The sequence below is a fragment of the Hydra viridissima genome, unplaced genomic scaffold (genome assembly GCF_058129835.1).
Source record: "Hydra viridissima isolate aposymbiotic clone 2 unplaced genomic scaffold, HvirCarnegie_v1 scaffold_10, whole genome shotgun sequence".
NCBI classification, from domain to species: domain Eukaryota; kingdom Metazoa; phylum Cnidaria; class Hydrozoa; order Anthoathecata; family Hydridae; genus Hydra; species Hydra viridissima.
The window spans coordinates 17,727,287-17,754,093 of NW_028324309.1; the positions used below are offsets into that span (position 1 = coordinate 17,727,287).

Consider the following 26,807-nt stretch of genomic DNA (forward strand, 5'->3'; position numbering starts at 1 on the left):
ATATATATATATATATATATATATATATATATATATATATATATATATATATATATATATATATATAACTTTTTAAGATTTTTGAGGGGTCTTACACCTTAAGGTATTTCTAAACCTTTTTGTACTTTTTAAGCAATCAATTAGGCAAGAATTATACCTGAGCGAATGTGTAATAAAGAGTTGTTCCTTTCATCAAAGTAAACCATCTAGATGACAATTATATATTCTGGTCTGACCTATCAACACATTACGCAAAAAATCTAGTGGAGAATTTTAGGCAAAATAGCATCATTTTTGTTGAAAAGGAAGACAACCCTCTCAAAGTACCTGAATGCAGGCCCATTGAAAACCTTTGGTCTGAACTGAAAGGAGAAGTATATAAAAACAACTGGCAAGCAGAAAATATTGATTAACTTTGCAATAGAATAAAGTATTGTTTGAATAAGATTTTACTGCCATACAAAGTTTAATGGGACAGGTAAAAGGTCCAATTAATAGTATTCGCAGAAATAGAGTTAAAGAAGATAAATAAATATATATTTTAAAGCTTGAAAAATTCTCTACTTAATACTTATTTAATTTGAAAAAATTTTTTTAAAATGAAGGATTTATGCCCTTTTAAACGCAGTTTCTTGTTTTTGTTATTACTTGTTAAGTCCATATGGTCTTCCGCGAGTTCTAGCGAGTTTTCATTCTTTTGAGTTTAGGTTAGGTTTAAAGTTAGGTCATTGACGTCGATTAGGGCAAGTAGAGGTCCAAATATAGGCCTTTAGACACTATGCAAGGGAATAAAAATGGACGTGAGACATCTTTGATATACAATTTGCATACGCCTATTTAAGTATTACCCCAACCACCTGTTTGCTATGCCTATGATATACATACCAAGTTTTTATTAAATTTTTTTTTTTTTAAGTTACCTCGAGTGCTTTAGCAAGATCCAAAAATACTTCCAATCTAAAATCTCCTTTTTCAAAAGATTTTTTAATTTCATCAGATTTGTTTTATTCAAGTTTTTTTTAAACATAATCATACATTTACTTAACCTAACCCTATACTACCCTATACATACTAACCCTAACCTTAACGGTTTTCGTTTTTAAGAATTTTTGAAGAATTAAAAATTTTTGGTTAAATACTGTTCAACCACAAGGTTGAAACCAATTTCTGGTATAAACTGGTAGTTTAATAAATTCATTTTAGTTTTGTATGGTATATCGATCAGTTCTACGAAATTGTGTGAGCCATAGCCTTCCAAAATTAATACTTGAGGACGTTAACGTCCAATGTTTGACAAAAGCGTAGGTTCAAGCCTCATATGTAAATATTTTGTATCTTGATATCAACAATTTTTCTTGCCTTAAAGTTCAGTTGCATGCCTGTCTTGTCCATGGTTCATACTCGTTCAGTTTAACAGTCTTAAATTATTTTTTTTAAGTGTATTAAAATATTTAACCAATAGCATTAGATTCAATTCTAGAAACTTCTTCAAGCTCAAGTGGCATCAAACACAGACAAATATTTTTCACACTCATATTTTCCAGGAATTGATTAACTTTGGATTTTATTACACTTTTTTACTGACATTAGATCTTTTTAATGATTAGCCATTCTGAAACGTTTTAAATCTTTATCAATTATAACAACTTTGATTCCAATCTTATTTAAAAGCTTTCATCCATGTAAACTAAATCTCTGAATATAAATATATTGCATATATGACTGATTCATATATGAACTTAAATTCAGCCCGACTAGAATAAGATTAAGACATTGCTGAATTTAAGTCATTTTACCAGGCAGCTGTAAAGTCAGAAATACAATCATGGAGATGTTTCAGCATAATCATAAAAAAGCATAAAGTTTGTTTTTTATGAAGTATATTTATTATTTAAAATACATTCATTGTGTTAATAAATTCATATATCATAGTTTATACTATTCGATAGTTGAAGTCCGTTGAAGCGTGTTATACAAACCCAATACTTCACATTGACGTTTTGCTTGGCGAAAAGCTCCAAAGTAGCAACAGGCTCGTCTGACATTCTAAAAACATAGCACAATTAAGAAGCATCACATGGAAAATTGAAACTCTAGTGAACTCACAGTCACTTAGGTCTACAGTATCCAGCAAAAGATTTTATGCAATTAGTTATCTAAGATTGCATGATAGTTGCTATAAACATCTAAATCATTTTGTCATTGTTTCTGGAGGTTAAAAAGTGTCAAACTTGATGATGAAGAGTCAATTAAGTAGAACCACCGCGAATGTGCAACAAAATCAATTTAAACAATTCGTTTTCCATTTTTGAGTTTATCTTGGTTATCAGAGCATTGTTGACATATCTCCTCAACCATTTGGTGTATGCGGTGTAAATACTAAAAGTGGATTTTTAACATTTCATACAATGCATGGCAAAAAAAAAAGGCATAAGATATATTGTGTTCTTTATCAAATCTATTATTTCAACAAAAGTGTCATTATACATATAATTTTTGCTTTATTAAACTTTTTTTCACTAGAGAATGAATATTTATAATGAATCATATGATAGCCGATTAATTTTTAAACTTGAGCATCATGTAATTTATCGTAAATATATTTGTATAGTAACAAAGTTGTGACGTAAAAGCCTCATGCATCTCTATTTAGTTCCGCAGCGGAACCAAAGTTAATTCCTGAAGATATTTGCTATAATCGGTGGTGGTAAGTAAACTAGCTAAACTAAAAGTTTTTATTTAAAAGGGTATTTCTTTAGCAAAAAGTAGATAAATTTTTGAATTAAATTTTTTTTTTCTTCTCTTTCTACATATGCATGTATCCCTTTAAATAATTGCTATATTATCTGTTATTTTTCATTAATCGAACACCTCGGTATCAGAATGTCGTTTTTTTTCGCGTTTCCGTGAGTCTACCCGATGAATTTCTAACTTGATTGACAAGATCTTTTAAACTCTAAAAATAACTCTTTTTGACTGATCCACCATGAAACTTTTTTTATTTATTTGTGACCAATCATTTTGTTTGTTTGGTATTACAGAATTATCACGTAAGCTACGCTATGTTTTTCAGTTTCCCAAGATGAAAAGACAAAATTGTAGCAAGATCTGACTAGAGTATGGCAAGTAGGCACAAGCGATTTGGTTCGTAAAATCCACAAAAAGTCAATCCGACTTATTTTGTAGATTATAACAGTCCGATCGTTAAATATTTTACAAATTATAACCCGAAAATTAATTTACAAACTACTTGAAAATTTTCGTTTCGAGGATTCTCTTTGATGTATAAATCAATTTAAGTTTAATTCGCTTTGGGAATTAAATCAATCGCTTTTCTTTCTGGATTATTTGGGAATTCTTCAACACAGTGGAGGAATACAAAGCAAAATGTAAAACCTGTTGCAAAACATACTTGATCGATGAAAGCACCACAAGTCCCTTTAAGGTACCATTTAAGAAGAGTCCACTTGAATTTATAAAAACAATTAGAAAGGAAAGACAAGAGAAAATCAACGAATTTCCAGACATCTTTGATGAGACAGACAGACAGATAGATCAGCATCACCACCGCCTGGACCAAGTGGAACTTGTGGCACTTCCAACACTCAAACCTGGCAAGGTAAAAAACAGACTACCAAACAAGAATGGGAAGTCACTGACATCAATCAAATAAGAACTGTTGTTTGACCTTAGTAGATGGGTGATTGAGGACGATCAACCATTTTCTATAATCGAAACTAACGCATTCACCCAGATGATGAAAACTGTTAGTATATGTTAGAGATGTTAGTATATATGAAAGAAAACAGTAAACAACTCAGCAAAAAGACATTGTGTGGCCAGGAAATGAATTGGGAAAATAATAAACTTTCAGTCTGATTTTGACATCTCTTATTTCTTAACATGGGAATCATTTCGTTTAACTGTATATTTGAATATTAAAAATAAATAAAAATGAATCTTGTTTCAAAAGCATTACTTATTCTGAATGCGATTAAATCCGCAAAAATAATATCGGTTCGGTTTCTAATTCCAAAAAGTTTTTCGGACTGCAATCCAATCCAAATTATAATCCGAAAAAATTTTAACGAATTATTTTCCGATACATTATTTTCGGATGAAATCAATCCGTAAGTAATTTGAAACGATCAGCAAAGATAGTTCGGTGCACAATCCGACAATCCGTTAAACAGTAACGGATCGGCGGTCTCTTATGGCAAAATTTGATTAGGGTATGGCTGCAGACGTATTGAAAACAGGCAATTTTTTGATGAACAGGTTGCTGCGAGTTTAAAACTCGTTGCATATGGGAGTGCTAAAAGCTTAAGCTATGTATATATATACAGCTATTCACGAAAGTTTAAACGATTGCAGAATTTTCAAATCTAATCTTCGGTTTTTCTTGAATTAAAATCTAATGGAAACAGATATCAAAACAATTGTTTTTCCAATTTGGTAAATAGGTTATTTGTTAATAGAATAAAAAAAAGTAGGCTTTGACTCAATACCGATTACTCAGAAATTTCATTAAAAGGTAGGTGATACAAATTAAGAGGTTTCACAAAAGTTTAAGCGATTTTATTTAGGATCAATTATTTGCTAATTAATTGATAAATCCGCTGCGAAATTTTTTTCGCAGCGAATTTATCAATTTATTAGCAAATAAATGAGTAGTTTTTCAATCAAAAAATTCATCACAACATCATCAGGCAGCTTTTAACTCATTAAAAATCAACTTAAAATATTGTTAATTTCAAATTAATTTCAATTGCGTGCAAATGGGTCGAAAATCAGTTTCTAGTGACATCAAATGGCAAGTCATTGGTATGGCGAGGACAAAAAATCACACAAACGTTCAAATAGGCAAAATACTTAACATTTCTGAATATTGCGTTAGAAAAACCATCAAAACCTGGGAACTTACAAAGGACGTCTCCGACATGCCGCGTACTGGGAGACCATCCAAACTCAACAACCGTGACAAAAATGGTATATTCAGAATGAGCAGAGAAAACCCCAGACTCAGCTACAAAAAGCTAGCACAAATCTTCAATGAGTCAAAAAATAATCCAAAAGTTAGCAGAGAGCTCGTGAGACGAACATTGTCAGACAAAGGTATTGGAACGTACATAGCTGCTAAAAAACCTATTCTTTCAATCACGGATAAACGTAAACGACGAGTATGGTCCAAAGAAAGACTGGACTGGTCTGTAGAACAGTGGGCAAAAGTTATTTGGAGTGATGAAGCTAACTTTCAAGTTGTAAACAGCAAGGGAAGAATCTATGTCAAAAGATTTGCAACTGAGAAATATTCAGACAGGTTTTTGCAACATCGTCGACAAGGCGGTGGAGGTTCGGTTGGCATCTGGGGATGTTTTTCTCACAAAGGTATAGGCTTCTGTGAGCTGTATGAAGGCCGAATTAATCAATACACCTACAAGAACACATCGGAAACGTGTTTAGTTCCATCAATCAGACACTTGTATGGCAGAAGCAAGCAATTCATCTTTCAACAAGACGGGGCTTCAGCTCATACAGCACACTCAATCAAAGAATATTTTTTGAAAAAAAAGTTCAATGTGATGCCCTGGTGCCTTAGATCAGCATAAACGAGTTTATCTTTGCTATAAAAACAATAGAGGACACTTCAAATATTAATTTGGCTTTTTTTTTCATTTTTTGTTCAAATGTTGAAACTCGTTTAAACTTTTTGTTAATTTATAGCATTAGTTTTCTTTCATTTTCGGTATTAAAAAGTAAGTCTACAAGTCACTTTATGGTGCGTTCGCAGACATCAAGCCGATGATGTTTTCCGATGGAACATAAGTTAATTTATTTTATTTGTCGGACCGACATAGGACCGATGAAGTAAAACGATGCAGATCTAAGCTTATATAAAACATGTCGGCAAGACATCGGGGCGACGTCTTTGTGTTGTCTGGGTTGGCAGCTTTGAAAGATTTTTCAGCGCAAAAAGTCAAAGCGCAACATGCGTTTTAGTTTTTTGTTCGTTAATTCGTTTGTTGTTTGTTTTTTTTGCGTTAGTAAGGGAAAATTTGCAAGAGTCAAGTTCTCGTCTTTTCTAACAAAATTGTGGCTTGAAGAAATCTCGTTTACTTAAAGGTAGGTGTTTCTGGTAAGTCTACCGTTATCAAAAATTTTTTCTTAAAAAGAGTTTTTATTATCCACGGCGTATGTACAGCTTAAAGCTATACATATGCCATTGATAGAAAAGCCAGAAATAACAACTGGCTTTTTAATTTTTTAATTTTCTTAGTTGCTGACAATAAGTTTTTTGGTTTCGTTTTGATGTTTATGATTTTTGTTAACTTTCGTTAAATCCAACTTATGTTTTATATTTCTTAAATGTTTTGTTTCCATGGTTTTCTTATTTCAATTAATGAGTATCAAGCTGGTTTCTCTTAAATTGTTGAAAATAATTGATAAAAGCAACGCAATGAGCAGACAATGAAAAGGGATTAATTATCACAGTTATAACCAAGCACAGCATCATTTTTTGATTTACCATTACCACAGTAATGGATTTAAATAAATTCCTTTAATCTTATCTCTCTTTAATAGAAGTTTCGTTCGAGATAATGAGAATAACTTTGGTTTATTAAATTTATCTTTAAATCTTGATTATTTTCTTTGACAACTTGAGCTGTTTAACGAAGGTCAGGATGAGGTTTGGAATTAAATCTGATTTTTTGCTTAACGCTATTTTTTTCATTTATTAATTATTGTACTGTAAGTAAAATGGCATATTAAAAATAAAACAAAATTGTCAACTTTTGTTTTATTTTTAACATGTCATTTTACTTACAGTACAATAATTAATAAACGCACAAATATACCTCAATACTAATAGCTTATTTAAGTAAAGAAGACTTGATTTAGGTATCAAAACACAACACTTAAAATTTATGAAAACATTACATAATTGCAATCGGCGTTTTATTTGTTACTCGATTGTAAGAACTAAAAATACAAATTTGTTACCATGGCCTACCTAAATAAACGGCCTTCTATTCTGCTTAAATTGAAAAATTATAGGAGGCCAGTTTAAAAAACGTATATTCTGTCGGATGGACAAATGTCAGCCTGGTTTTTATTATAGAAATTTATTGTAGGAGTGAAAGTTATTTCGAGTGTAATCAGCTATAAAACAGGTTACTCTAGTGACACGTGATTCCTTCTGTCGGATGGACAAATGTCAGCCTGGTTTTTATTATAGAAATTTATTGCAGGAGTGAAAGTTATTTCGAGTGTAATCAGCTATAAAACAGGTTACTCTAGTGACACGTGATTCCTTCTTGTGAATTTTATGTTTATAACAGAATTTACGACTATTTTCTCAATTAAAATCTTTATTATTGTTTAAGAAAAAAAGTAATTTCAAAGATGTATTTCAACTTCAGAGCACTTTTCATTTATTTTGAGACCTACATTATTATACGATTCTTACTCAGCATAACATTCTCTATCGTAATCAATCATAAAAAAAAAAAAAAAAGCAGGGGGTACGAAAGTCCAATAGCACCACGTTTTTATTATTTTTAAACGACGATCTTTCATAATCTGCAATAAAAATAGAGGGGTAAAAAAGTAATATAGCGCCCAATTATCTTGGTGGTGAAGTAGTTTAGTAGTTTTAGATTTTCCAAAAGATAATGATTTGAAATAGACATGGGTTAGATGTGTAAATAGAAATTTTTGGACTGTTACAAAATTATCTGTGATCTGTTTAAAACATTTTGAGAAAAAGTTAATATATAAAGGAGCATCAGCAAAACAATTTCGTTTGCTGTGCAACCTGAAGCCTATTCCTACAATATACCCGGCTAGCATCGCAATAGCTTCTCTTCCAGTTATACCTGGACCAAGAAAATCACCAACTAAAAGAATAATTTCAAAAATATGAATTTTAGAAATTTTTATCAAATGATATTATTGAAGATCTTTATTCCCTTTCAAACGCAGATTCAATTGCAGGATATTTATTGTCCAAGATTCAACAGCAGGATATTTATTGTCCAAGATTCAACAGCAGGATATTTATTGTCCAAGATTCAGCAGCAGGATATTTATTGTCCAAGATTCAACAGCAGGATATTTATTGTCCAAGTTTGATTGCGTCGTGTTCCATAAAATTATTCAAGATGAACTACACATACCTGAAGTTGCTGAATCTATTCGCATCAACAAAAATTTACATGTCAAATTTTTGTACAAAAATCTTCCAGTTTACCGCCTGGGTTCAGAGTAACCCACCAATGTATGTTAAGAAGAAGAAGTATGCTGGAAAACTTCAATTCACTTTTTAGCACAGAAAAAGAAAAGTTGTCTTCTATTCTTGAAGAACTCAAAAACTCACTATATAAAAAAAAGAAAAATTTATTCTTCAAATATCCTTCAATTTGGATTGATATTGCGTTACGCATCACTTCAAACTTATCATTTACTACTGAAGGATCTCTCAATTCTGTCTTAAATCAGGTGAAATAGTTTATATCAAAGTTTTGATATTGCTACATGAAAATGGGAGCTTATCTTAAGATCTTAAAAAATTTTTTGATGAAATGTATTTACAAAAATTTGCTGAATGTTCTGGTAGCAATGTTATTGGGATTTTATTAAAATAAAAAGTTTAACAAAAGAAGGAATAGAAAATGATACCAATGCTGATGAAGATATGCAACACGTTAGATTCTTGATGGAGCAGAAAGAGATTTTGATATGGGATGGCTCTCTTGAAGTTGCCAGTTATATTGCTGGTTTTATTGCCAAAAAACTGATTAAGAAGTTTAGAGTATGTTGCAAATTGCTTTGTACTCAATATTATCAACAGGAGTCAACTGATTTTAATCATTTAAATAAATTGTCCAGAGGTGGGCTAACACCTCCTACATTACTGCTTTTAGAATAGGTTTGTGACAGTTTTGCTATGCTAGATCACATTTTTTAAAATGTTATTTATCAGTCTCAAATGCAACTCCGTTAAGCAGCAAAGTTAGTTCTTGGCGTAGGGAAAGGCTCTAACCATTTTTATGTTCAAATCATCAAAATCATGGAAAAGATATTACACTCATTGTTATTTTAAATGTTTATTTTAATAGGAACAGAAAGAGAGTCAGGGATTCGATTGTTGCAGATAACCTTGTTGCATTTAAAAAAGACAAAGAGGAAAATGGAAATATTTTGTCTCTCATTTTTAATCAGTTTATGTCGGAGTTTTTTTATACTTTTGAAGCTTATTTCTGAGAATTTTTGTATTTTTATTTCTTGTACAGCCCTTGACAGTCCCAAAATTTCTATTTCCAAATCTAACCCATATCCTTCTCAAATCATCATATTTTGGAAAACAAAAAACTGGTACTACTTCACCACAAATATAATTAGAGGTACAACCATAATTAAAAGCATTTATTAACCATAGTTATTATCTTATACTAAAAAGAAGCCACAATTAAGTATTAAGAGTTTTGTGAATGTTAGCAGAGTTTAGATTTAGCCAGAGCAAAATGTTTTATCCTGTACCAGATTTATAGTCCGATAATTAAAATTATTTTGAGAAAATTTGTCAATTCGACAAAATATACGTTTTTCAAACTGGTCTAATATTTTTTTTCGATAAAAGCAGGATAGAAGACCGTGTATTGAAGTAGGCCATGTTAACAGCTATATATCTTTAAGCCATCATCATTCAATAAGAACACTCGCAATCTTTGTCAAAATCTTTTTCAGTGGACTACTCGATAGCCATCGCTAGTTTTATCTGAATCTGTTTCTTGTTTATTTAGTGTAAAAAATCAGAAACTTGGATGTAAGGATTTTGAAACAATTTTACGCAATATTTCTTTAGTATATTTTTCCGGTGAATGAGAAAATTGTTTTCTTTTCTTAAAGCTTCTAATAAAGTCAGTTTGTTTCCTTACATTTCATCTGCACGACTTTTATTTCATATTCCTAACACAAAGTCTAAAAAATAATTGTCTTTTAATAGATATCAAAAGTACCTGAACATCTAAATTGTGTGTAAAAACAAAATAAAAACCAGCTGAGACACCTCAATACCATTTGCAGTGAATATTGTGGACGATGTAGGATAAATTTTCCTCACGGGTATTACTTACATATTCCCTGGTTCATATATCCTTTATTTACTCGATAAAACCTAACTGATTTCTTAACAGTTGAATTTTCATACACTCTAAAAACAATCCGTTAGAAAAAGTAACGGATTGCGTGTCTCCGTTAAATCAAGGACGTATTAATAGATAGACTTTCAACTCATTGTTTCATAAAATATTTATGCGTGTTACGGTATTTTTTAGATAACAAAAGCGAAACAATAGGTGATAATTGCGAAATTGGGGAGTATTTTTATTTTTTTCGACGTCGGGAAAAGATGGTCTTGACTATCCAATAGGGGAGAGGGGGGCACCATGATACACTTTTTATATTTTCTGACATTAAAAGCTAAATATTATATTTAGAGTGGAAATAATAACTTTTATATGTTACACTAAGTATCCTGCATATTTTAGTACCACAATTTTATTGATTAGAACATAATTAAAATAAATACAGCACAAAAAGTAAGGTAAAGATTTGTGCATCAACCTGCCCCATGCTGGGGCAAGTTGATACACACCATGAGGCTAGTTGATACATTTAATAAGACTTGAAAATGAAGCTTTAAAAAACTAATTAAGTAATCAAACACAAAAGATTAGGTAAACAGGTAAACAAACACAAAAGATTAAGTAAACAAACTAAAAAAAGATGTGCTTTTTTTAAATTACTCTAAACAATTTTCACAAATAAAAGCAGGAGTGCCATCTGTACATTCTTCATGGGCCCACAATTTACAGTTTTAGTCTTAGTGCAACTAGTTTAGACTTTGGTTCTCCTTTTTTCTTTTTCGCATCGGTCAAAATACGTGTTTTGCACTGTTTTCTCCCGTAATTACTCTGGCTGTGTGGTCCGGCTTTAGGAAGTGGCCGTACCACATAGGGCTAGACTATAGCTAGAAACGTGAAATATAAGCATGGAACAACTTAGTTGAATTGCACTTCAAAAAATTGGATTGCAAAAGTTTTAAATAGTGGTTTTAATAATAATTAGGCAGTAGACCTAACAATGTTTTATTAGGCCTATTTACCTATTTACTATCTCTGCGAGAAAAAAAAACATTAGTCTACACCAAACAATTTAGTCTACACCAAACAATTTAGTCTACACCAAACAATTAATGGAAATACATAAATAAAAATATTTTCGGCCATATTCAAACGCTTTATCAAAGGGGTAAGATGATACAATGCATCAATTTGCCCCAAATGGTCTGTATCAACGTGCCCCTTAGACCGCATTGCATTAAATTCGAGTTAAATTTTAATAGAAGCAACGAACAAACAAATGACTAATACAAAGTCATTTTGTAATGTTTTCTTAAACTTATGGAAGGGTTGATGAGCTAAATGTACTTACCTTTTTTGTGAAATCTCTTACGAAACACGTTATCAGTTTTTTTCGAAAGTTGCTCGATTTACAAAATGCTTCCCAGCTTGATCAATTTTGATATGAACGGAAATCTTTTTACATCGTTAGGGAACTAAAAAGCTATTTCCCGTACAAAATCTTATTCGCGCAATTAGTGTTATAGCTTTTTTATTAGCTTTGTATCAAATTGCCCCCGTATCAACTTGCCCCTCTCTCCCCTATAATATTTTTAAAAATATTTTTGAGCGATACATAAAATGAGTATGACAGAAAACTTCAATATTAATCAAGAAGATTATTCTTTTTTGCTTGAAAATATTGAAAACGAAATTGACATAGTTGTGGATGATTTTATTGAGATAGATCTTGAAGATTTAGCGGACTTGTTATTAGAGGATTTTGAATTGGAGCTCATACCACCAGCAAATCCTACAGAGAAGCTGACTCCAGAAGAAGAAACCAAAATGCTGAGAAAAACAGAAGAACACTTAATAACTAAATTAACCTGTCCGAAATGTCACAATAAATATCTTAGAGAATCGAATTTTAAAAAGCATGAAAAGAAATGTTACATTGGCACTAAAGGTGTGTTTATACTCACATGTTGTAAAACTTAACGTCTAAACTGGTGCTAATTTATATTTATAAATACTCCCAGATTATGAAAATATTGTAATAATTCTTAACTTTGATTTTAGAAATTATTCAAAACTGTAAATTGTTGTAATATACTATTGAACTTCCATATAGAAGAATGCAAGTTGTCTTTATTACATTTCTTACATATACTGGTGTAAGAAAATGTACACAGTTAAAAAATGGCTAGTTAAAGGTAATAGATGATTGACTTTCGTTACTCTTTAACCTAGATTCCATTACAGGCAAGTTAGTAAGGTAGATGGTACTAAAACCACAACAGACTTCTGAACATATTAATGAACAATCTTTATGTCTAATAACTTTAAAGTTTTCAACTGTATTGCCTTCTTTCGTTTCAATTATTCCAACATCCTCATTTGATATACTTTTTTAAAATCAGAGAATTTATTTCTGATTAGAAAAAAAGATAGTGGAAGTCATTATTACATTTACTGATGTTTATGCATGAAGTATTGGGGAATATGATATTAGCAGATTGAAAATTTAGTAGATCTGGAAGAGATTTGTTAATATTATTGGATAATGGCACTTCACGATTTAAAACGATTCGTGTCCACATGCCATTTGATTGGCGATAACTCTTGATTTTAACTATATCAAAATAATTTTTGTAATCTTCATTGTAACAGTCAAAACCATGTTTTGATACAAATGCAATTAACAGTTAATGAATACTTATCACATGTAGCTTTTTACTTTTTCCAACTCTTATGAGTGTGTTACATTCATAACAGGTTTCTCTGAGTTCAGAAAAAGTGAAGAATTTATCATTCCTCTCAGCTTCAAAGCCTTTTTTGATTTTAAATCTAACCTGCATAAGACCATGTTTCTTGCTTAAAGATAACAACAGGTTTTAACTGATAGTGATTATCCTATTTTGTTATGAAGCCACACTTTCCACATAAATGTTTTAAATGTTCCTCATGAAGATTCATTATTTATCCAGTAATGAGATAATAAATAGGAATATAAGATTACTTCTTTTGATATATCTAGAAAAGGTTAAAAACAAGGTTGTACATCACTTGTAGAAGGCTCAAGAATATGCAACAAAAGGTATGGTCTTATTATTTTTATCATCATGTTGTTACTATTAGTAACAACAATAATAATAAAAATAATAAGATCATTATAAGTTAAAGTAGCTTTACATGACTAACTGTTTAAAAATGCTTTCTCAAAAATGCTCATTAAAAATACATACTTAATATTTCTTTCCAACTTCTGAAATCAATAGTTTTTTATGAACTTTAAGATGCTTTTAGTTATAATACCTTTAGACAAAATGCTATTTAGGTATCTAAAATAAGAAAGTTTATAACTAGGACGTTCGCGAAAAAAAACAACAGAAATTCAAGAGAAAAAAAAACCGAGACAAATAAGTTCGACATTTCCGACAAAAATAAGAAATGCTCTCTGATTTGAGCCTTAAAATGGGAAGCATAAGCGGAGAGTGGGGTGAAAAGAACACTGAAAATCTCTTATTCGACCTTTAAACAATATCATAGTAATTTTAATTTAACAAGGAAAATTTGTTTCACTTTACTCTATCCATTCTAGTAAACCATACATAGCCTTTTTGCAAAAGCCTAGTTTTAGACGTCAAAGTTTAAACACAGTTAAATTTTTAACAAGCAAAGTTCATAGCTCAAATCAAACTTTTTCAGATATGTGAACTATTCTTGATTATTTTTTTTGTCTTTTATAACCATAAGTTTCAGTAAATGCATAATTATAATGAGTTTACTGAGGGAGGTTTTGTGAAACAAATTTGACGGGTAGAAATCTGAATATCTGTATGATGAATTTAGAAAATTGACGGTAACACGCATAGTTTTGGCTAATTGGCGGCACCTTTGATCTATAACAATATGTTGAACGTCCATCTATTAATACGTCCTTGGTTAAATTAAGGTGAAAAACCCCTCAGAAATATGAAACTTTTTGTAATTATAGCGTTACTTGTGAATAATTGTGTGCGTAAAAGATGTCATTATAGCGTTACTTGTGAATAGTTATGTGCGTAAAGGATATGTCATTAAAGCGTTACTTGTAAATAATTGTATTTGTGAAAAGATATGTGTGAATGCCTAGGGAATGCCTACTTGTAAATAATTGTATGTGTGAAAAGATATGTGTGAATACCTAGGGAATTAACTTGTATATAAATTGAGTTGAATTTTACAAAGATAGATGGGCGTTTACGCACAACTAAAAAACGATCTTTTTTATGCGAAACTACAAGCTATTTCGGCGAAATGGCGACTAAACTTGATTTAAAGTTAATTCCAGAGTTTAGTGGAAACGATCAACAGTCAGTTGCGGAGTGGCTGGAAAAGGTTGAATTGGTATGTAAAGTAATTGGTGTAACCGATCTGGCACGTGTGGTTCCTCTCCGTCTCACTGATGGTGCATTCGTAGTGTATCAACAGTTAACAGAGGCTGATAAAGAAAATTTTAAGAGAATAAAGGAGGCTTTGCTTGAAGCTTTTGCCGTTGATGCATTCACAGCCTACGAGCAGTTTGTCACGAGAAAGCTGAAACATGGAGAAGCAGTTGATGTTTATTTGGCAGAACTACGAAGATTGTCTACCCTAATTGGTGGGCTACCAGACAAAGCGATCGCGTGTGCCTTTGTTGCTGGGCTCCCCGAGGAAGTTCGACGAATGCTGAGATCGAGTTCTCGTATGGACGATCTTACAACTGTTCAAATACTTGCGCGAGCAAGGACTCTGATGATCGAGGAACGGAACAACGGGATGGTGGAAAAATTTGCTGTAGCTGCAATGAAAAGTAGTGATCCGAGGTTGCTAGAAGATAAAACACAATCAGTGTGCTATGAGTGCAAACTTCCCAACCACTTTGCGAGAGATTGTCATTTAAGAAGACATAATTATCGAAACAAGTCAAGTAGAAGACGGGAGTCAAGCGATGTGCTGTGTTACTCGTGTCAAGAGTATGGACACATATCAAGAATGTGTCCAAAAAACGGAGTGAGGGAGAAGACGTCTGCGCCAGTTCTCTCCCTAAACAATCAATAATGGCGTTACCTACCATGCTCTTGGATATTAACGGTGTATTTCAGGATGTGCTAATTGACTCAGGGTGTACCTGCTGCATCATCTATAAAAAATGTGCGACAAAAATAACGAAGAAAGAAGTGAGCGTGGTAACTGTAAATGGACAACAACAGCAGTGCGAAGGTGTTAGCCAAACTCAAATCACCGCGCCAAATGGAAATACAGTGTGTGTGGAAGCACTTGTGGTCAATTTCAAACCGCTGGGTTTTTGTTTCATAATGGGTATGAATGGAATAGTGGCACTTGGTGGAGTATCGATTTCTGCAACGCGGGATGTTTGTTTTATGAAAAAAGAAGCATGTTTACTTGGTTTAAAAAGCGATTTGTCAATAGATGTTCATGATATGAATATAACGGCTCGGGATTTCACAGCTTCATTTGAAAAGAAAAATAGAGAATGGATAATTGCGTGGAAATGGAATACCAAACCTGAAAATCTGGTGAATAGAATTGCTGAATATACCATCCCCATCGGCATAAAACACGATTACGAAAAAGAAATTGAAGGGTGGATAGAGAAAAAATGGCTGCAAAAGTACGAAGCGAAAAAACACGGTCCAGTAAAAGGTTTGGTTCCACTTATGGCAGTGGTGCAGCAAAACAAAGGGAAAGTGCGACCAGTGTTAGACTTCAGGGAGCTGAACACGTTTATTGAACCATTTACGGCGAACACGGATGCATGTGCTGACAAACTTCGAGACTGGAGACGGCTTGGAGAAAATATTTCAATTATTGATTTATCATCGGCCTACATGCGACTCAAAATCAGCGAGGAACTCTGGGCTTACCAAACTGTTGTGTTCCGTGGACAGAGGTTTTGTTTAACACGTTTGGGATTTGGCCTGAACGTTGCGCCCGTCATAATGAAAGCAGTTTTGGACAAAGTTCTATCGCAAGACGAAAAGATCTGGAAGGGAACATCATCATACATTGATGATATTCTTGTAAATGAAGACATCGTATCAGTTCGCAGTGTACTTGATCATTTGGATATGTATGGATTACATTGTAAGCCGGCGGTTCGTGTGTCCGAAGGGGCGAGAGTTCTAGGATTACAAGTTGGAATTGAAAATAAGAAGTTATTTTGGAAGAGAGACAACGATTTTGGTGAAATTCCAAGTTCTCTAACGAGGCGAAAAATCTTCTCTTTATGTGGAAAAATGACTGGGAATCTTCCAGTTTGTGGTTGGTTGCGTGTAGCTTCGTCATTTGTTAAAAGGACGGCAAACGCCCTAACGAAAACATGGGATGAGAAGATACAATGCAATTTTGTTGAAAAAATGGTGAACGATATGGTAAAAAGAACACGTAACGACGATCCTGCCAAAGGAGTTTGGAATGTTTATGGCAACGAGGCAACAGTGTGGGTGGATGCTAGTTCACTAGCGCTAGGTGTGAGTATCGAAGTTGATGGCAATATAATCGAAGACGCTTGTTGGTTAAGAAAAGATGATACAACACATATAAACATGTCTGAACTCGATGCAGTAATCAAAGGACTAAACATGGGTCTCAATTGGAAGATGAATGTCTTGCATATTTGCACTGATTCGAAAGCAGTATTACATTGGGTCACCGATGCACTGACTGGAAAATCTAGATTGAAGACAAAGGCTTCAAACGAAATGCTGATTAGAAGACGGCTTCAGACCATTACGAATATTGTGGAGGAATACAAACTCAGAGTGGATATTAAACTAGTGCCCTCGGAGTCTAACTTAGCCGATGTACTTACTCGAGTGCCTGGAAGTTGGTTGAAAATGATCGATAAGCCCGCTGAACTTGCTGCAGGTGGAACAATTAGTGCTTCTCTATCTCCCAAAGAAATAAACCATGTTCATAAGTCCACGGGACATTATGGTGTGAAGAGAACATTGTATTTTGTTCGTAGAATTGACCCATCAGTAAGTCATTATGAGGGGCAACATTTTCTTACCCTGATTGACTGTGGGCCTTCACGATATGCAATATGGCGCCATCTTAAAGACCAAACTAGTGCATGTGTCATTCAGGAATTAAACGAAATCTTTCTTGAACGAGGCGGTCCAAACGAAATTTTGACGGATAATGATACAGCATTTCGAAGCACATTATTTTCGCAATTTATGAACAAATGGAACGTTAAACTTCGCTTCAGGTGCGCTTACGTTGCTTCAGGGAATGGAATTGCAGAACGGTGCCATCGAACAGTGAAAAGAACGGCGAAGAGAGTTCCGTGCAGCATACCCGAGGCAGTTTATTGGTATAACGTCAGCCCAAAAGACTGTTGTAAGTCATCTACAGCACCCGCAAATAAATTATACCATTACGAAATTAGAGTTAGAGGAATTGACGACGATAAAAACGCATATGAACCTCATGAGAAGATCACCAACAAGTTTAAACTCGGCGATGAAGTATGGGTAAAGCCCCCGGACAACCGATGTGACTCTCAATACAAAATTGGGAGAATTACAGGAATCATTTCGGAGCAAACGGTAGAAGTGGACAAAGTATCCCGGCACATACGCGACCTAAGACCCGTCAGAGTTGATAACAAGTCGAATGAGGATCTAGAAGATGATGAAGAACTGTGCGTTGTGTTACCTGAAGACGAGACAAACCAGACGCCAATGTTGCGAAGAAGCACCCGAAAAAGGATGGCACCTGAGCGATATAGTCCGTGAGGTGAAGTGGTCGTTATGACCAAGGGGGAGTGTAATTATAGCGTTACTTGTGAATAATTGTGTGCGTAAAAGATGTCATTATAGCGTTACTTGTGAATAGTTATGTGCGTAAAGGATATGTCATTAAAGCGTTACTTGTAAATAATTGTATTTGTGAAAAGATATGTGTGAATGCCTAGGGAATGCCTACTTGTAAATAATTGTATGTGTGAAAAGATATGTGTGAATACCTAGGGAATTAACTTGTATATAAATTGAGTTGAACTTTACAAAGATAGATGGGCGTTTACGCACAACTAAAAAACGATCTTTTTTATGCGAAACTACACTTTTGAAAAAAAATATTATTTTCTTGTTTTGTGCAAAATTTATCAGAGATTCACTATCTGAAAACCATTTTTGAAAATTCGCTATAGATCTTCATTAAAATAGATTTTATTGAACCCTAGTATTTTAAGCGTCCTTAACAACCGCCATAACAACGGGATTATTTTTTACCTTAACTAAAAAACATTCTAAAATCCTATTTTTTTTATATGAAAAATATATCTTATCAAGTAAATTGTATTTTCCATTGTTCAAAACAACTTTAGTATAAAAACAGTTACTGGAGAGCTCATAAATATATCATAAATCTTCTACAATGGCTAAGGCTTGCAGAGTTAAACAAAGAACTAAAAATAATAAAAGGAAAAAAATATTTAATGTAAAAAAGAACTTAGTTGTAAATAATGTTGATATGGATGTAAATATGGAATCAAATATTGTAGATATGAGCATAAATGTTCCTGCAGGTGTTGAAGATGTAAATGTAAATATGGGGAAACCAGTTGATTTTAACTTTATTAATTCTGATGAAATATGTGCTTCTGCTAGAAAAATAAAAAAAAATTTCGTCATCAAGACCAAAGTTATCTAGTAATATAACTACTGGATACCGTTTTATAGATTTAGAAATACTAAATTCTGTAGTTTCTACCCTTAGATGTCCAGAATGTATGTCATCTAAGTTGCTTCTCTCTGAAAATGAAAACAAGAGAAAAGGTCTAGCGTCTTCTCTTTATGCTAACTGCTGTGTGTGTGATTATTCAAGAGAATTTTACACCTCAATATTGAATATACAAAAAAGTTTTGATATTAATACCAGGGCTGTATATGCTATGAGATCATGTGGTCAAGGCTATTCTGGATTCTCAAGATTTGTCTCATTAATGGACATGCCTAAACCAATGACTGCTAATAATTACAATAAAATTGTTATAAAACTAACTAATGCATTAAAATCTGTAGCTGAAGACACTATGATGGATGCTGCTAAAGAATTAAAAGACTTGAAGAGTGATCTTAGTTTAAATTCTATTCCAGACCATGTGCCCAATGTTATTGATGTTGCAGTATCATGTGATGGGACTTGGCAGCGACGAGGCTATTCTTCAAACAATGTTGTTGTTTCTGTTATTTCGATGGAAACAGGCAAAGTAATAGATGTTGAAGCTATGAACAAGTTAAGTATACAATTTAGTTTTTTGTTTTTAGGTTTGCATATATGCATACATATTATATTGCATATATGCATATATATGTTTTTGTGTGTGTATATAAACGCCTACCTAACTTGATATATATATATATATACAATATATATATATATATATATATATATATATATATATATATATATATATATATATATATATATATATATATATATATATATATATATATATATATATATATATATATATGTATATGTATATATATTACACACTATATTATATATATATTACATATTATTATATATATTACATATTATTATATATATATTACATACTAGAAAGATTGCTATTTTCTAAAATATGAAAATCTATTTAATGTTACATACTTCAGATTTTACTATGTTTTTCTCAAAATATAGGTATGTAAAGCATGTTTTCATATAGAACATCTAAAGAAAGAAAACCCATTAGCCTATGAAAAATGGCATGATAAACATAAATGTACTTTTAATTACCAAGGACTGCCTGGTGGAATGGAGCCAGAGGGAGCCAGCAGAATATGGAGTAGATCTATTGAAAAACATAATCTACGATATACTGATTTCTATGGTGATGGAGATAGCAAAGGTTATGATGCTGTAAAAAATATTTATCAAGGTGTTCTTGTAAATAAATTTGAATGTGTTGGCCATGTGCAAAAAAGAGTAGGAACACGTTTACGTAATTTAAAAAAAAAGAAAAAGGTCTTGGTGGTCAAGGAAAATTGACTGATTCAACTATTGATCGTCTTCAAAATTTTTATGGCATTGCAATTTGTCAAAACAAAAATAATTTAAATGGTATGAAATCTGCTGTAAGAGCTATACTTTATCATGTTGCTTCATCAAAAAAGGAAAATTTACATTTTCCTCACTGTCCAGTAGGTTCAGATAGTTGGTGTCGGTATAATCGTGACAAAGCAAACCATACCTCAACATACAGACCTGGTCCTGGCTTACCAATATCAATTGTTTAAAAACTTAAGCCAATTTATGATGAATTAAGTAGTGAGATTCTTTTAAAAAAATGTCTGCATGGCCTTACCCAAAATAACAATGAGTCTTTTAACATGATAATATAGGAGCGTATACCAAAAAGCCATTATGTCTTGCTTACAAATCTTCAATTTGGCACTTTTGATGCAGTTGCCCATTTTAACATTGGTAGACAAGCTAGTGTTTTAGTTTTAGAAAAAATGAATTTAAGACCTGGAAAGCATTTGTTAGAAGGATGTAGGAAAATTAATCAAAAGCAATTATACTTAGCCAGATATAAAAACACAGAACAAGCAAAGAAACGTAGACAAGTAGTTCGTGGAAAAAAGAAGAGTTGATATGACAAATCTCTTGAAAAAGAACAAAACCCATATCAAACTCGTGCATTTTAAGATTGAACTTTTTTCATTATATATAGATTTGCATATTTATTTACACTATTTTGAAATTTTTTATATTAGCATTTTTAAAAGCTGTTTTTCTCAGATGAAGAATTTTAAAGACGCCGGCCAGCATATCTAAATAACTAAAAGTGGTATTAAGCTAAAATTTTAAGTTTGAATTTGTTTGATTGTCTTTTGTGATTTAAACAAGACAGATTTTTTTAAAAATTGAATCCAGTCCTTAAATCGGTCAACAAAGTCAAAATTCGGTCAAATTTTTTACAAGTACTTTGGTCCAATATATTAGCCTATTAAAAATTATTATGAAAAATCTGCTTCGTTCATATCACAGAACTACCTTGTTAGAACAAGTATGCAAAAAAGATTTTGTTAAAATTGTGTACATCATGAGATACATTGGCCGGGGTCTTTCAATATTTTGGTGCTTTTGGCACCTGCTACAGCTACCATTTTACCCAAAAAAATTTTTTTTTGTTTTTTTCAGTTAATTTTGTTATTTACTTTATGTATATGAAGTTAGATATATAAAATATTGATATTTACTCAAAAAAACTTTTTCAGGGGTTTTCCACCTTAATGAAATAATTCGTTTCCAAAAACAACAAAATTAACAGAGTAAAATTAACAAATTACGTAGTCTTCGAAATTCCATTAATTCAACAGATTAAATAATAAAATCCGTTTAAAAAAAAAAAAAATTTCTTTAAATGATTTCCGAAAGAAGTTATGAAGTGCTTCCTCTGTAGATTATATTTTTCATCATTACATATCCTTTTTCTAATCTTCGAAATTTACATGGATTGACTTCGAGAGGTTCAGAAGTCAAATGCACTTTTGATAAATGCAATAGAGTTTTCATTAGTTTCATAAAGTTAAGAAAACATTATGAAACCTTGCATTCAACAATAATTCCTGATGAGATCAAGCTGTAAGTTCAACTGCCACTAGTTAGTTTCATTTTATTTTGTTCAAGTGTATGTGTGTGTGTGTGTGTGTGTGTTAATATGTATATATTAATTTTTAAAAATAAAAAATAAAAAGATACTCTTTTGATAAGTTATTTTTAAAATCTTGTTTGTTAGAGTTTTATTTGTCAGCATATTGAAGTACTTTACATAAAAAATAATAAAGTTTTTTGAATTGTTTTTTCTATAATCATATAACGATAAAAAAACACATAGATGTGTTATAATTTTTAATATTTGTATGATTATCTTATATGTTTTTAGCTTTAGTATGTAGTTTAAGCAAGTTAATTACACAGTTTTAGTATAAACTAAATGGTTTGTTACACAATTATCTTTATATCGCTTGTTTATATTCTTATAATTTGCTACTTTAGACACATAGCATTCAATATCACGCTGTAAGTTTAAATTAGTTGTAAAATTAAAAATTTTAGATTTTGATTTGCATTCCTTTTGGTGGGGATATTTATTTAGGTTAGGTACAACTAAGTTTATGTATGCCTTGTTTATATTCGTTCAGAATTTACTACTTTAGACACAAGGCATGTGGTATCAAATTGAAATTCTGATACTGTTATTTTCATTTCTTTTGGTGTGCTTATTTATTCTTGTTTTGATTTATTGTTATTTAAGTTAGAGACTTTTTTTTAATTTTGTTCCTGACAGGTTTTGAAGTATGTGGAAATTATAGAACCTTTCAGTTATCAGATAAGATTATCTTTTGTTACACATTTTTATTAAAGATATTATTTAGTTGTTGCATTGAACTTTATCTTTAGAAAATAGTATCAGAAATAAGCAAAATAAAAAAATTTCTATTATCAATTTATAAATCAGGAATTAGCAATAGAAATATTTCTTAAAGGTAATTAGTAAAATTTTATTTTCATTTCATACAATTTATATCATTTAGGTTCCATATCTTCTTTATTGTATTTTATATTATATTTACCTTTAGGAATTGACAACACGTTGCTGGAATTGAAGTGTAAAACATGTACTAAGAACAGCAGGGTTAAAACCTAAAACCAATGTGTGTTAAGAATAATGAAATAATCCATATATTAAAAGTTGTAAGGATTATTTTATTATCAAATCACAATAGTATGTGGCTTAATTCATCTTTAATTATAATGGAGTGATTTTAACTGACTATTCCCTACAATAACGTTATTTTAACTGAATAAAAAGAGCGGATATTTTGATGCACTAACGTAATAACTCCTTTATTTAAAAGGATTGTTTTCTTGGAAAAATATCAACGGAGTTCAATCCGTTAAAACTTTAATCTGTTAACTTAACGGAAAAGCCGTTGGTGCAATAGCGACGGATTGATCTGTTACCCAATTTGTTGTATACAACAGTTTTTTTTTTAGAGTGTACATATTTAAAATAACTGTCAGTGTGATACCATAACTACTTTGCCTTATGTAATATGTTAGTAATCGTTTTATGTAATACATTTTATATGTTTTTATTGAGTCATTTGTTGCAAAATCTCTCTGTTTAGCAATATAAATAGTTAACTTAAAACGATGGAAGTCATAGCAGAATTGTTTCAAAAGCATATTTCAACAGAAAAGCTCTATGAACATCGTTCAGTATGGATAGACAATTCCAACATGATGATAGCCTTAATTACCAAGTTCTTTTTTATGACATCAATATCAAATTCAGACAAAGAAAATGAACTTAAATATATTGTTAGTGGTAGTAACGTTGAAGGAGCAAATCTGGCGCGATTGTTTTTTGAAGATACTAAAGGAGAGGTAGAAATAGACGTAATGTGCCCGCTTTTCCAAATAAACGAAATAGAGAGTTTTGAATTGTGCGATCAGAGAAATCCTATGTTTGTTCATATTGTGTGGAAAATGGATACCAATCAAAGTAATGAGTTTGTAAAAAAATTCGGGGATGAGTTTCAAAATTACTTAATCTACGATAGTAATAAAGACAAATCATTTTTCAGTAGTAGTTTTTTAAAATGTAAAGCAAAAGATGAATTTAATATGCATCCTGATGTACTTAAACAAATCGCTGGTTACACAACTAACGTAATTAGGTCAGAATGGGATCCCGAAGATGCTGCCGGAACATTTGATATAATATTTTCAAATGACTCGAAATACACTGGTACACGTGAAAGCGATCCTCAAAATTTTGAAAAAGAGCTGATGAATAAAGTATTAAATGTTACTCCTGAGTTTGAGCAGCAAGCCAATGATGAGATGCAAATGCTTAAAAAGATTCAAGACAATTTTCTAGCTTCAAGATTAGAAGGTAAGTCGAAGGTTGAACAAATAAGTTTAGCAATCAAATGGTCAAACCAAAGTTTATTACTGATAGATATTTTGTGCAACCATCGACTAGAAACTGTTTGTTATGTTCTTCAGCAAGCTGTGCGACTTGAAACAAAGGAAAGCGTTGAAACTATGCGGGCTCAATTAAAAGAAAGAATAGAGAAATATTTATCAATCTTTAATGCACTTTCACATGAGCCAGATTCGGTTAAAACTGAACAAGCATTGCTTGATTTCGAATCATATGCAAAAAGTCTACGATGTCTTATTGCTCTCAATATGTTTTTACAACAGGAATTACTTTTTATGAAAACTATACATGTTGGTCAGAGAAAAAATGAAGAACTTAGTCACAGCACTGATGAGTTAACGAAATTTTCAGAAAAGGTAACAAATTTGTCACTCGACTTAGTCATGTGCTGTAAATGTAATTTTTGGCCGGAACTCGCTGCTGAGTGGCCAAATAGAAAGAGAGAATGGCCCGAGCAGTCGACAATTCAACAAATTGTTTCAAATGGGATACACGTTGTTTGTAAAAAACTTCGTCATAGTGAAATTGACTGGCGGCTGTCCTTCTCAGTTGCCGAGATAGAAATTACTCGGCAATGGACATCTTGGCAGCACTACATTTATTTCATTTTTAAAAGCATATTTTACAAATATCTGAAGCCTTTATCAAGCAAAAAACTGAAAGTTGTAACGTCTTTTTTGGTTAAAACTGTTATGCTGAACGTCAGCGAAAGTTTTTCGCAGTCATGGTGGTGCAAGAAAAATGCTGGCGAGTGTTTAAATGTGTTGCTCATGACTCTACTCTCAGCTTTCGAAACGAAATCGTTACCACACCATTTTGTGCGAACATTTAATTTACTTGAAAGAGCGTCAAGTGATAAAGAATCGGAAAGAATTTTAGATAGGGCTGTAGATATTTTAAATTCACTGCTTTTAAAACCAGAGGAAGAAGTTTCAAAGTTATCAGCAACCTTAGAGAATGTAAAAGAATTTGTAAATATCTCTAACACTCAAAAAGCAATGGGGAATGAACTCCTCACAACTTTGTCGTCGATCCCCAGTATAGTTAACGATCCCTTTCACAATTATGATTTTAACAAGTGGCAAAAAAAATGAAAACAAAAAATAAACTCTAAGAAATAAGAAGCACTGTGAAACACTATACAAGATATTTGGTTTACATTTAGCCTGTTACGTGTCACTTCTTTATTTAAACATTATAATTAATATCTAATCAATTATTCAGCTAATACGCAGCACTGGTTTCCTTACATTTGTTTATCAACCGCGAAATTTATCATTACCAAAAACGAACTTTTTTTCGTAGCATGAAAAAAAAAAAAGACAGTTGTCGTGGAGAACAACAACTCTGTTGCTTAATTATTTTCGCTGCCCCTCCCCCAAGGATTGCTACTCACGGTCGTTAAGTAGAGGTATGTTACTCTACGCATGCGCAAATTTCACACACACACAAAAAAAAAACGTTTTCAAAATGGCTACGACTTTTGACAACGAACCTAGTTTTTTGCAGAAAACCAAGTAATTGCATTTTTTCCAGCAGAAATAAATTTTTGTTGTTTCTATTTTAACTTAAATTAGTTTAACGATAACCCAGTTGTATACTAAAACACTTAAAACAAGAGAAGGAACATCTAAACGTTAACATTTGAGAAAGGTGGCTGGTTACTTGCGCGTGATTTGTTGAGAAAGGTGGCTGGTTACTCGCGCGTGATTTGTTTACATTTTTTGGACCCTACATTCTAGGTTTTAAGTGTGGAAATGTAACCAAGTTTCTAGAAAAAGTTTGAGGAGACCTTCTATTTATTTATTTCTTTTGACTGCTCTTAGCATTCAAATTTTTTAATGGACAAAATAGGCGCTTTTCTGCATTACCTTATTGACCATTGAAATTACATTTAATTTGCCTTTAGCAAAGACAAAAAAAAAAAAAAAAAAAAAAAAGAAAATTAATAAAAAATAAGGAACTATATATTACACTAGTAAACAGCTGTTTTGGTGCCAGGATATTTTTTGCTGATTCTATATGAATTTCAATCCCTGAATTCAGATCTAGCATTAGTTTTTTTCTAGGAGCTCTAGTTTTTGAGATATAATGGTTTAATCATTTGCATGATATACTAATATTAGTTGAATCAATGTAACATAATTAAATGTTTAAAATTATTTTTATTAAAAATATTTCCACTTTTTATGTACAAATATTCACAAAAATGTTCAGCTGTAACAGTAATTATATTATCATAACAATAAATTAATGAACATTTAAAATTTTTTTTCTCTTTGCCATCCTTGAATACATTTTGGAGCAGTCTTTTTCCAAACTCCAACAGAAATCTACCATCATATGCATATCACATCTTCCTTTGTAGCAATTTTCTAGGGTTTTAATGTCCTGATGAAATCTTTGCCCTTGTTCTTCACTGAAGTCACCCAAATTTTCAGGAAAACATTCCAAGTGGCTGTGTAAATAGTGCACCTTGATCTTCATGTTACACCCCAGAGATTCAAAACTGTTGAGCATTTCATTTAACACTTCCATACAATTTTCTGATTTGTAATTGGCAAGAAATTTTTCTATTACTGCTACAAATGAATTCCAAGCTTTTAGTTCAACCTCATTCATTGATTGTAAGATGGCAGTATCATTAATTAGTTGTCTTA

The 26,807-nt window shown here is 31.8% G+C and overlaps 3 protein-coding genes across 3 annotated transcripts; all 3 read left to right on the top strand.

Annotated features, from left to right (window-relative positions):
• The first annotated feature begins 6,259 nt into the window (after window positions 1–6,259).
• Window positions 6,260–21,546, top strand: LOC149883435 (uncharacterized). The gene is made up of 3 exons (XM_090099906.1): window positions 6,260–6,688; window positions 18,900–19,418; window positions 19,830–21,546. Exons 1-3 carry the CDS (start codon window positions 6,684–6,686, stop codon window positions 19,852–19,854), a joined length of 549 nt encoding a protein of 182 aa, XP_089956032.1. The 5' UTR covers window positions 6,260–6,683; the 3' UTR covers window positions 19,855–21,546.
• On the top strand, window positions 11,766–15,314 carry LOC149883436 (uncharacterized). Its single transcript, XM_090099907.1, has one exon. It carries the CDS (start codon window positions 11,766–11,768, stop codon window positions 12,123–12,125), a length of 360 nt encoding a protein of 119 aa, XP_089956033.1. The 3' UTR covers window positions 12,126–15,314.
• Window positions 21,547–23,351: 1,805 nt separating the features above from the next.
• LOC149883437 (uncharacterized) lies at window positions 23,352–25,435 on the top strand. The gene has a single exon (XM_090099905.1). The coding sequence runs from the start codon at window positions 23,352–23,354 to the stop codon at window positions 25,239–25,241; it is 1,890 nt and encodes a 629-aa protein (XP_089956031.1). The 3' UTR covers window positions 25,242–25,435.
• The last annotated feature ends 1,372 nt before the right edge of the window (window positions 25,436–26,807 follow it).

Excerpts from the sequence above, each read along its gene's own strand:
- LOC149883435 (XM_090099906.1), top strand. Across the intron at positions 19,419-19,829 it reads GATGTTGAAGCTATGAACAA|GTATGTAAAGCATGTTTTCA; the intron begins GTTAAGTATACA and ends CTCAAAATATAG.
- LOC149883436 (XM_090099907.1), top strand. The coding sequence starts at position 11,766 with ATGAGTATGACAGAAAACTTCAATATTAATCAAGAAGATTATTCTTTT.
- LOC149883437 (XM_090099905.1), top strand. The coding sequence starts at position 23,352 with ATGGAAGTCATAGCAGAATTGTTTCAAAAGCATATTTCAACAGAAAAG.